We start from the raw sequence: 12,532 nt of genomic DNA on the forward strand, positions 1-12,532 counted from the left end.
TTCTTCCAAAAAATCCCAGAAGTGAATTGTCGGATCATATGGTATTTCTATTTTAGTTTTTTTGAGGAACCTCAAAACCTAGAGTGCCTGCAGCAACTTACATTCCCACCAACAGCACACAAGGTTACCTTTTCTCCACGTCCTCACCAACACTTCTTTCTTGGTCTTTAATAATAGCCATTCTAACGGGTGTGACATGATATCTCATGATGGTTTTCATTTGCATTTCCCTGATGTTTGGAGATGGTGAGCATATTTTCATGTACCTGTTGGCCATCTGTATATGTTCTTTGGGGAAAAAAAGCCTATCGAAATCTTTGGCCCATTGTTAATTGTTTTCTGTTATTGTATGAATTCTTTCGATGTTTTGGAGATTAACCCTTTATGAGATAATATGATTTGCAAATATCTTCTTTCATTTGGTAGGTGCCTTTTCAATTTGGTGATGGTTTCCTGTGCTGTGCAGCAGCTTGTTAGTTTGAGGTAGTCCCACCAGTCTAGTTTTGTTTTTACTGCCTTTGTTTTCGGTGTCAGACCCAAAAAGTCATCCTCAAGACCAATGCCAAGGAGCTTACTGCTTATGCTTTTTTCTACGAGTTTTATAGTTTCATGTCTTACATTTAAGTCTTTAATCCATTTTTCATTAGTTTTAAGGCTTTTTTTTTAATGTTTATTTTTGAGAGAGAGAGAGAGAGAGCATGAGCAGAGGAAGGGCAGAGAGAAAGAGAGAGAGACAGAGACAGAATCCGAAGCAGGCCCCAAGCTCCAAGCTGTTAGCACAGAGCCCAACGTGGGGTTCGAACTCATGCACCATGAGATCATGACCACAGCCAAAGTCAGACGCTTAACCAACTGAGCCACCCAGGTGCCCCAAGTCTTTAATACGTTTTGAGTTAATTTTGGCATATGGTGTAAGACAGGGGTCCAATTTTATTCTTTTGCATGTGGCTGTCCAGTTTTCCCGGCACCATTTATTGAAGAGACCACCCTTTCTCATCGTATGCTATTGACTCCTTTATCATAAATTGACCACATATGTGTGGGTTTATTTCTGACTCCATGCTGTTTCCTAGATCCACATGTCTGTTTTTATGACAATACTGTACTGTTTTGAAATCGGGCAGCACAAGGTCTCCAGGTTTGTTCTTTCTCGAGATTGCTTTGGCTATTAGAAGTCTCTTGTGGTTGCATACAAATTTTAGGATTGCTTATTCTATTTCTGTGAAAAACGGCATTGGAATTTTGATAGCGATCGCTTTGAATCTAGATTACTTTTAGATATTTTAACAATATTCTTCTAATCCATGAGCACAGAATGTCTTTATTAGCATCTTCTTCAATTTCTTTCATCAATGTTTTACAGTTTTCAATGTATAGGTCTTTTACCAATTTGGTTAAATTTATTCAGAAGTATTTTCTTTCTTTTGATACAATTATAAATGGAATTTTCTCAATGAATTATCAGAAAATGTTCATGTATAGAAACACAACAGAATTCTGCATATTGATTTTGTATCCTGCAACTTTACTGAATTCGTTGCTTAGTTCTAATAGTCTTTTGGTGGAGTCTTTAGGGTTTTCTACAATATCCTGTCATTTGCAAATAGTGACGGGTTTACTTCCTCCTTCCCAATTTGGATGTGCTTTATTTCTTTTTCTTACCCCATTGATCTTAGGCTGGTCTTCCTGAGACCTAGATGAGTGAAGTCCTATGACGGCTGCTGTACCCTTGAAATGGAGCAGAGCTGTTCGCCACGGACCCCAGCTGGCCTGACCTTCCCCATTTCCTCACCTCACTTCGCTAGCATATGAGTTCACAAGTCTCGGTTTAAAGTAGGCTCACACTGGGCAATTAATGAACTTGATGTGAAGAGCAGACTTGATGCTTACCTAGTTCAGAAGTAAACCAAGATAGAACGTGAGGGAAGTTAGATCAAAGGGAGGTTGTGTAGTTAGGCAGACTATTATAATGAGGGCACTGAGGCTCTCTTTCTTACAACTTCTGCTATCACAAGTGGGTAAGTTCCCTGTCAGAAGGTCCACTGCAAAGCAGCTCATGTCTCCTTGTTGGCTGAATTTAGCAGGACACCCCTTTAGAGCCTCTGTGAATTATGTTGGGGCCTATCCTGCTTCAGGTCAACTCTTGTTAGCAGCAAACTCATGGACTCAGGAATTTTTGCAAGAAGGGAGTTCATTTTCTCCCCATGCCCCTGCAAAAAAAAAAAAAAAAAAAAAAAAAAAAAAAAAAAAAAATTCCACGGAACATCCATTGTCCACATTTTTATATTTAGACTGATTTGCCTTTCAGTCAGTTAAGTGTCTAACTCTTGATTTCAGCTCAGGTCATGAGATCAAGTCCCATGTCTGGCTCTGCACTGACAGTGTGGAACCTGCTTGTGATTCTCTCTGCCTCTCTGTCTGTCTGTCTGTCTCTCTCTCTCTCTCTCTCTGTCAAAAATAAATAAACTTACACACACACACTGATTTGCTTCTGCTAACTGATATGGGAGCTCAGGATCCCAACTCCATTATTACCAAAACAATTTGATTTTCAGAGTTCTTTTGAACAGATAGCATATCCAAAATGAGTGATTTGGTTGAAATATGTTTTTTGTTTTTTTTTTTTTTATGTTCCCTGTATTCATCCTTCAAGTTCATGGCCATCACCCATCACCACCTGAGAGTACTTAGTTCTCAGGATAACTAAAAGGGAGAATAAATCCTGCTTGCTTTGAACACAACCCAGGGTTCACCATATGTTCCTGTCCTGGCCAATGCTAATCAGCTCTTCCCCACTCCTCCCCTCTTTTGTCCTTATAAATCAAGAGCCCTCAGTGTTAGTCACCACAAAAGAGATAATTAGTGAGTACAAGCTGCTACCTTCATAGATCATTCCGTGCCTCGGATTCCAGCTAAGCCAAGAAACTGGAACGAGCACCATCACATAATTATGAGTTGCTTTAGCAGAACATTTTTTATACAAGGCTATGAGTCTGAACGTTTAAATCTGGATTCTATACACCGCCCCCTGGCTGTTGTAAGGATAGCTATGATGTGGGGCCAAAGTGAAGTTTACTTACCCATTTTATAAGGTTTTTCTTTCCTAGACTAAAAACTGTCTCTAGAACCCCAAGGATTTGGAACAGCAGGCGTTTCTTAATGTCATAGCCTTCAGATTTGGATATTTTAAATACCTTGACCCTCCACGTGGATGTGGCAGCAAAAGATATCGTCCCTTTGTTCCACTGGGGATATGCTGTATCCCCCCAGAAAGCCATGGCTTGTGCCCTTACCAGCCATTTGTCCAACTGGAAAATTCATTTCATGCTCTGGCAGGACCCATGGTCAAGGGCATTGCTGCCCCAAGAAAAGAAAGACTGTTTCCCGTCCAACTAAATAGTCTAGGAACTTCCTTCCCATGCGTTGCTAACCAAATATCGCTGGCTTGCATAGCAGTGTTCCGCTCATGTATTTATGACTTTGGAGCTGTTCAAATGCATGCTGGCTTTTATTTTTTCCATCACACGGTGGTTCTTCCAATTTTTTAGTTTCCCATATCAACCACTTTGCTATTTTTAAGCAGAACCATTTCAAGCCTGAGTAGCTAATCCGAACAGTGAAACCTTACCAATTCAAGCAGAGAGCTTGTATTCTTCCAGTGAGGGAAAGACTAACATTTAAAACTGGAGGCCTATTTCATTTTCTATAAGATAAGGGTATAGGATTGTATAATCCAAGTTCTTCCTACTAATATTAAAACCACATTTCATCAAATCTAAGATGCCATTGATCATAAGGAACATATTTTCTATACCAACAGTTTTAAAACTTGTCACTGGTTAAATTATTCCAAAACACTTTTAAAGATTTCCCTGCAATGTGTGGACTGGTCCCATCAGACTCCTGTGGCTTTGAAATCCGTTCAGACAAATCTGGTGACCTCTCCTGCCCTCTAGTTGTATCGTTTGGCACGAAATAGGCCAATCCTTTTGAGTGATCTCAGTAAGGAAATGTAACACCACTTTTTATCTCCTTGGGAGTATCTGTGTTTCTGAGCAAATAAAGCATTTGCTGATCTCTTTGCAAGAAAATACAGAATTGCTGTCCTCCTACTAAAGATTAACATTTGCTTCATCAACATCAAACATTTACATGCCGCTGCTCTGTTTTTGAGACTTTTTACGTGTACACTAACTTTCCAGACCAATGCTGAATCCTAATGTAATCTTTTCTAAGACATTTAATGGCAGTGAAATTCAATGGTGTAGTCCCAGGAACGGACACCTGTGACTGTTTGCCACGCTCGGACAATGGCATTTGCATCATGACTGCAGCTTGGCAACAGAAGCTGCATGACCCCTCAATCATCTGTGCATTCTAATCTCGGGAGATGTTAAAGTTTGCAAAAACAGGCATCCTAGAATGGATCCGTTATGGAAGTAGCTACAGTCTATTGATAACTTACTGCATGTCTGGTAGGGTATTAAAATCTGGACAAGACTTAATATTGACCTGACCTCACCACTGCCCCAAATGTATGTCTGGATCAGGAAATTTAACCAGGTTCACAAAATTGCCCCCGACTACACCGGTAAACTTCAGAGCAAGGATTCTGATTCAGACAATAAGCCATCCTATCCACCAGCTGTATTTCTTCCGGCTCTATAAATCGTGTACTCATCAACTGTAGACTGCTGTTTGATTCCATTTACTTTCAAGAACGTGAACCATTGTTCCAAATAAGCACTCAACCTATATTTGTTTAAAATAGTTACTTAAAATAGCTCAACCACGGCGAGCCTGGGTGGCTCAGTTGGTTAAGCGTCCGACTTCAGCTCAGGTCATGATCTCACGGTTTATGAATTTGAGCCCCGCGTTGGGCTCTGTGCTGACAGCTCGGAGCCTGAAGCCTGCTTCGGATTCTGTATCTCCCTCTCTCTCTGCGCCACCCCTGCTCTTGCTCTGTCTCTCTCAAAAACAAAAATTTTTAAAAAGCTCAACCACATAAGATTTTTCTGTAATGAATTGATAAAAATATCTTATAATTAGCATATCCGTTATGAGCAAAATGGCCATTTCTTAAAGGGGCTCCCCCACGTGATTTCTGCCTTCACAACCGCTGTGGGAGCTGATGTGGCCGTCTGCAGCTACTTCTCACCAGAGTGCAAGGAGATAGTTAACTCATCACCATTTTCTGACCAAAACCCCACTTAAGAGCTGGAATGACTTGTTCAGTAGCACATGGGCACACACAGCAAACTATGGACCGAGATCAGCTTATATCTTGGTCTCTTGGCCCTTGGGCCTGCTCCTTTTTTTTTTTTTTTTTTTTTAATTTTTTTTAATATTTGTTTATTTTTGACAAAATAATTGAGAGAGACAGAGCATGAGTGGGGGAGGGGCAGAGAGAGAGGAAAACACAGAATCCGAAGCAGGCTTCAGCCTCTGAGCTGTCAGCACAGAGCCCGACACGGGGCTCGAACTCACAGACCACAAGATCATGACCTGAGCCAAAGTTGGACACTCAACCGACTGAGCCACCCAGGTGCCCTTGGGTCTGCTCTTTAACATGGACGGTGAATGGTTATAGGCAATTACGGCTTTAGTGTTTTTTTAAAGACCTTTAATGTAGTTTTACTTTCCTAATGTTAGAAGACCAGACAACGAATGACATTTTTAGTGGACAGGAGTCCCCAGCCCCTGATGCTGGCTACCAGCCCAGTGGTAGAGAATGGAAGCCGGGAGCCAGCTTGCCTCTAGGGAATAGTGCTGCTAAGCAAATCCCCGTGGCTTTGTGGTGATGGCGATTCTGTTTCCACAGACAGTTAAATACGGAATCTGGGAGGAGCTTTGTATTTATGTTCAGTGCTTTGGGAACCAAACCCAAAAGAAAGGACTGAGTGTGACTAAGGGCTTTCGTGGTCAAAATAAACACCAACAAGAGGGAATTACCAAGTCCAAACAGTTGAGGAGTGCCAACCTCAAGCTCTGGTCTTGTAGATACCATGACCACTATATAAATTTGCATTCCAGGGACTAGTGGAGTGTTTTAAGAGAATGCAAAAAACATCTTTTAAAAGTTGTTTTCTCAAATCACTAATTCACTCGGTTGGTGACTGCATATTGAGTACATACACATGATACAGGGAGGGGGACATAGGAGTGAACAAATCACGTTCTGAGTGTAGCAAGCATGTGTACTTGAAGAGGCCCAGTTGAACAATAAGCAAAGCCGGAGACTTTTCTGACCTCCCGCTGGTTTTGTGACAGCTGTAAAGGCGCTTCCCACTACGGCCTGACCAAAGACAGGAAGAGGCGCTCTCAAGATGGCTTCCCGGATGGCTGTGCGAGCCTCACGGCAACAGCACTCTCCCCAGAAGTCTCTGCAGCTGCCACCGTCTCCTTAATGACAAACGAGCCTGGCCTAGACAACCCTGCCTACGTGTCCACAGCCGAGGATGGTCAGCCAGCAGACGGCCCACTGGACTCTGGCCGGAGCAACCGAACTAGGGGTGAGTCAAATGGGTGGTTTTCTGGGAATGGGCTCCTTGCCTTGAAATCGCCCTCCATGGAATATTTACTGTAGAAGGTTCTAGCAAATTTTTTTTTTTTGTTTTAAGGGGAAATCATTCTGGTAGTTTCAGCAGCAATCCAACGTCCAATTCTCTAAAGTGAAATGAAACCACAAGTACCTCAGATTGTTAAAAATGTGTAATTGGACTTGGTGGAAGGGGCGAAGTTAGGCCTGATGATTCACCACCCCTTCCCATCCTTCTATCCATGCTGCCCAAGAAAAGTGCTTCCACATTCAGTCCAGCCCAGCGAGAAAGAAAAGCAGATTTTTCAACAAGCCATACATAGTTCATGGTAGAAAACAGAGACAGTACAGGGAAGCAAATCCCATGTTCCTACCACCTAGAAGCAATCACTTCATGTTATTGTATATATCTGACCAGACACATACATAAAAGAGGATTTCTGTGAGTGAGTAGCTACTGTTTCTCCCTTCTCACTTGTCCTCAGCACGGCCTTTTGAGCGATCCAGTATCAGGAGCAGATCTTTTAAAAAAATAAATCGAGCTTTGAGTGTTCTTCGAAGGACAAAGAGTGGAAGTGTAGTTGCCAACCAAGCTGACCAGGGCAGAGAAAATTCCGAAGGCACCGCTGCCTCCGAAGGTAAGTGAGCTCCCTGTGAGAGTGGACGTGGTGCTGGGCTTCCAGAATGACTTCAGGGGTGATGACACCTGACCACCACCCGCTTTCTAGGACACCTCCCCTCACGAGGGCATAAAATATTTTTTACCTTGATTAGCTTACTTCTTACATAAGTAACTAAAGGCAGAAGTGATTGTTCTCTTTTCACGGAAGTTGAACACACAGGTTTTGGAACCCTTACCTCCAGGTGCTAGCTTAACACATACAGAACATAATAATTATTAAGTAAAAAGCATTTAGAATAGTGGCTGGCATATAGTAAACACCATGTAAATATTTTATCTTATTGCAGCTATGTATAACGTGTGGTTCTGAGTGTGTTTTTCATGCATTTACTTAATTCTCACAACAAACCTATGAAGTAGCTGCTATTATTACCCCTCTTTTACAGATAAGAAAACTGAGGCACAGGGAGATTACTTAGGGTGTTTAACTTTAAATCCAAACTTGAATGTGGCTCCAGAATCCGGGCAAAGGAAGTTATTGGCTCTTAGATCTTATGTGGTTTTGCCAATATTAGTGAAGCTGAGGAAATACTTCCTATCTTACGTTAGAGCTTTAGAGCAGTCGCAGTAACTTTTCTTTAAAAAATGAAGCTTTCTCATGTTCCAGGTAGTGTGTGCCCTAAGTCATTTAGATGTCGCAATGCTAAGGGACAGGGATTATTATTCTCATTTCACAGATGAAGAAACTGAGACCCAGAGAGTAAACTAGCCCAGAGTCACCCAGCTAGAAAGTGACAGACACAGGAGCTAAACTCAGGTCCTCTGGCTCCAGAACCCACCCATTAACCACTGGGTGAAGTGCCCTCCACTCCTGGGGGGTTGAGAGGTAAATCCCAAGCCACTGTCTTTATCCTGCCTTCAGAGAATCCATGAGCAGTCCTAGAAAATCCCTCTTGTCTCCTTATCACCTCTCCCGCTATGCGCACCTGTACTGGCACATGCACGCACCCATACACACACACCCACACACCCACACACCGACACACACACACACACACACTCTACATCCTCTAACTACTCTGAACTCATTACAGTCCTGCGAATACTGTGTCTTTCTCTCCCTTCCATGCTACTATACAACCTTCACGCCCGCACTCCTTTAGCAGGCATTCTGATTCCTCCTTGCAAGCTGTGCATGGGCTTTGCCTCCTCTTGGAAGCCCTCCCTGACTTCCTCAGTCCCCTTTCCTTTGTGTTCTCCATGCACCTGCATCTTGATTACAGTGGTGTCACCTTTCATTGTAACCGCATCCAGAAGAGCAGGGCTTCTTTTGATGAGTCTTTGTATTCTCAAGATGATGTGCAATATCCAGCACATATGATAGTGTTCACTGAATGTTTGTGCAGTGAAAATGGGATTACAACTTCCCTTCTGCCATTTCTCTCTCTTATTAAAGCATCCTGAGTTCTCCAGGTAAAGTCTTCTCCTGCCTGAATAACACTTTTTTGCATGTTTATAGCAGAAACCTTTTTAATAAGAGATACTATGCGTAAGGTACTGGCCTAGGCTCTGTGATATTATGTAAAGATTACAAAATCCAGTTTCTGGCTTCAAGAGGCTCATTCATAACTGAAAGAAAAGAAAGCATCATGAAGAGTGAGATATAAATAAATGGCAGCGGCAGCCACAGGGAAAAGAGCATCATTTGCAGGTAGGGTGGCAAAATCTGTGTTTAAGGGGCGGTTTATGACCTGGATGGGCACTGGGATCTTGGCTGTGTTAGAAAGTAGCAGAAGCCAAGGTTAAGGCTAGATTAGGAGGGTCTTGAATGCCATTTGGGCGTCTTGATTTGGGGCAGTGAACACACCCGGGAGCTTTTGCAGACTGTTATTGCCGAATCTGTGCTATGATCCAGGAACACGAAGACGGCTGCCATGTGAGGTGTGCAGGGGGCTTAGAGGGGGAGAGAATGGATTTCTTCAGATGCTCCAGGAAGCTATTACCCAGAATGGGATGAGGTGTTAAGACTGAGCAAGCCTGGTAGTGATGTCTTTACAGGACTTGTGAGGCAACAAAACTTTCAAAAATGGCCTTCGAGTCTCACTGCTCCAGCAACTTGTGGCTGGTCTGGTGACCCTCGTGGCGTGACTTATCCATCCTTTTCACGTGGGTAAAGAGGCTCCACTGTTGGTTGGCTGGGTGGCCCTGGCCTGGTTATTTAACGTCTCTGAGCTCCAGCATTCTGTCATCTAAAAACAAGGATAATAATAATCTACTTCATGGGCACCCAGGTGGCTCAGTCAATTAAGCATCCAACTCTTGATTTTGGCTCAGGCCGTGATCTCATGGTTTGTATGTTCAAGCCCCACATCAGGCTCTGTGCTGACTGTGCAGATCCTGCTTGAGATTCTCTGTCCCTCCCCGACTGGCTGAAATATGGCCTTTTGTAGCAACATGGATGGAACTGGAGAGTGTTAGGTGAAGTGAAATAGGTAAAGAAAGACAGATACCATATGTTTTCACTCCTGTGTGGATCCTGAGAAACTTAACAGAAGACCATGGGGGAGGGGAAGAAAAAAAAAAAGGGAGGGACCCAAACCATAAGAGACTCTTAAAAACTGAGAATAAACTGAGGGTTGATGAGGGGGTGGGAGAGGGGGGAAGGTGGATAATGGGCATTGAGGAGGGCACCTGTTGGGATGAGCACTGGGTGTTGTATGGAAACCAATTTGACAATAAATTTAATATTAAAAAAAATAAAAAAAAATTTAAAAAACAAAAACAAAAGCCAAAACAAAAAGTAATAATCTGCTTCATAGGGTTGTTGTAAGGACTAAATGCAAAAAAACATGCACACAACTGGCTGGCTTGTAACACCCTTAGGTGAGGACATAATTTTGAACAACCCTGTTTCATTCCAGACCAGCACAAATTTGGCAGTTGAAAAATTATTTTAACTCTTCAAGGTCACTATGGTCTCATTGGCGTGGTTCTAATTAGCATTATGTACAAAAGTGACTGGGCGTGTCTTTTCAGACTCTCAAATGCCCTGAATAGTCCAGGTTTGGGAAGACAGTTTTTATAAATCGGTTGGGGAAGTGGGGGATGGACAGGGAGGGGGAGGGAAGCATGAATCAGCAACTTGGATGATTTATTTCTAAATCTTTCTTTGTTCGAAGTGGTTTTTTAAAAATCACCATTCCCTGTCCCCAAACCTGTTCCAACAAACGCTTGTGGTAGAACCTATTTAATGTAATCAAAGTAGTTTAAACATCCATTGAACTCAATCACCCAAGTACTTCGAGCACCAAAAACTGACAGATTAAGGCTGTTGCCTGTAGCCTTACAGCAAAGCCAGCCGCTTACATTAAATTACATCCCAGTGGACGTTAAGGACCCCCATTTGCAATGTCTCAGGCTTCCTCTGACTGCTCAATTGCCTTGTTTATCCTATTCTATGCTTCGAAGTAATTTTAATTCTTTCTGTATTGTTCCTGGAGAGTTGAGCCCTTCTTAATGAACTCAGAGTTCATTAGGGAAAATGGACGAAGGTCATGGGTTTTGAAAACGGTGCCTTGTGCAGAACCAGACCTGCAGAGGACTTTCCCAGATGACTTAACGAAGAGAGAATCTTAGGGCAAAGGCAGCTGTCAGCAGCTACGGGAGACAAAAGCGTTTCCGCCCTCCACGTCCAAACTCCAGTAACCCGGGAGGACCTGCTATCAGCAAACTAGGTGTAGGTTGGGCAGTATTTCACGGCGTCCCTTCCACACACTTTTCCCATTAACGGGTCTATATGGCAAGTCCCCCGTGGACCTGTTGTGAATCCCTGGCTCTACAGAAAACCCGAGGGAGGACACAACTGTCTCTGTCGAGCCAGGCAACTAGGGAAGCTCTTGTGTGGGCGCAGTGGTGGTGGGGTGGTGAAGGGACCTGTGAAAGATTTCATACAGAAAGAAGAGCCTTCAGTTAAAAGTTAGAGTCTGAGGCATCCGCCTAGGTCTCTGGGCCTCCTGTTAGCTCCGAATTCAGCTAGATCAGGGACGAGGTTCTGGAAGCCACATCCATCTCTTTGTGGTCATGGATCAGGCTGCTTGACTTCCCTTTATCGACCACAATGTCTGGTAGAGAGGACTGGTAATTCCCTAAGCCTGAAAAAGCAGGGACTTCCAGGCAGAAATCTTCAAAAGGGACAGAGAAGAGCAGGTTCGTTCTGTTGTGTTCGTGGATAAGTGATAAAACTGCAGTTGATTCCATCACGACCCTTCATTCATTTTCATTCACTCCTCCACCCTCGGGAGGCCCTGCCCAATGCTTGCGATCTGTGCACGCAACCACGGAACAGTCAGAAGTGATGTCCTCAAGGATTTTAGAGTCCAGGAGAGGCTGTAAGAAGTGAGCATGGCTAATGAAGGCTCAGTGCTGTGAGAAACAAGTTTCGGGGAGAAATGGGATGTTTAGACAAAACAAGGAAAGTGGGATCGGGGTAGCGTTTAATTGAAAGGGATCATTTCATGCAAGTCTTGAAGAAAAAAGTTGGGCCGAGGCCTAGAATGAAAACCATTCCAAGCAGAGAAACTTATCCTGGCACAGAGGCAGGAAAATGGAAAACATGTATGGGGAACGATGAATAGTTTAGTTTGGCTGAAACCAAAGTTTGGCAAGAAGGAGAGTGGTTGGAAATGTCCGTTGGGTCGGTGTCTTAAGTAAATACTGTCTTTGTCCATTTTAGTCTTTCCAAGGTTGTATCACCTGATTCCAGATGGTGAAATTACGAGCGTCAAGATCAATCGAGTGGATCCCAACGAAAGCCTCTCCATTAGGCTTGTGGGAGGCAGCGAAACCCCACTGGTCCATATCATTATCCAGCACATTTACCGTGATGGGGTGATTGCCAGGGACGGCCGGCTCCTGCCAGGAGACATCATCCTGAAGGTAGAGCCCGTCTGTGGGGCCGTGAAAAGGGCTTAATAAAAATCACTTTGGAGCAAGTAATTGGATGGATGAAATGCTGAATCAATATGGAGCGGCCACTTTCCATATTTATTATGTTGATAGGACTCTTCATCTGAGATTTGTCATTTAATTGAGATAGGTCTTTGTCCCCCTCTGTCTTGTTCTTCTGGTCTGTCCCTCTTTCTGTATATAAGTATCTCTCTGTGTCTCTGTATCATTTTGTCTTTTCCCCTCCACCTTTCATCCCCCCTGCCCCTTCTCTACCTCCTTTCTTCTCTTCTACCTCTCTCCTCCTTTCTGCCCCCTCCTCCTACTTTAAGTAACAATAGCCTAAAATAATATCAAACTGGAGCATATATCTTCTTATATTGTTTTTAGAGCAGATTAATGGAACATTTTGTATTTTATCTAATCAC

General features: G+C 43.2%; 1 protein-coding gene across 6 annotated transcripts in view; it reads left to right on the forward strand.

Moving 5' to 3' along the window:
- Window positions 1–12,532, forward strand: part of LNX1 (ligand of numb-protein X 1) — a 123,584-nt gene that overhangs the window by 81,241 nt on the left and 29,811 nt on the right. For all 6 annotated transcript variants that reach the window (XR_006201953.1, XM_042936368.1, XM_042936367.1 and 3 more), the window contains 3 exons: window positions 6,271–6,512; window positions 7,024–7,176; window positions 11,893–12,095. Coding sequence is in view for 5 of the 6 variants with exons in the window: in XM_042936368.1 (XP_042792302.1) it covers window positions 6,271–6,512; window positions 7,024–7,176; window positions 11,893–12,095 (598 nt within the window). In the remaining variant the exon portion in view is untranslated. The remainder of the gene's footprint in view (window positions 1–6,270; window positions 6,513–7,023; window positions 7,177–11,892; window positions 12,096–12,532) is intronic.

This window comes from Panthera leo, chromosome B1, assembly GCF_018350215.1.
Source record: "Panthera leo isolate Ple1 chromosome B1, P.leo_Ple1_pat1.1, whole genome shotgun sequence".
Classification (NCBI taxonomy): Eukaryota; Metazoa; Chordata; class Mammalia; order Carnivora; family Felidae; genus Panthera; species Panthera leo.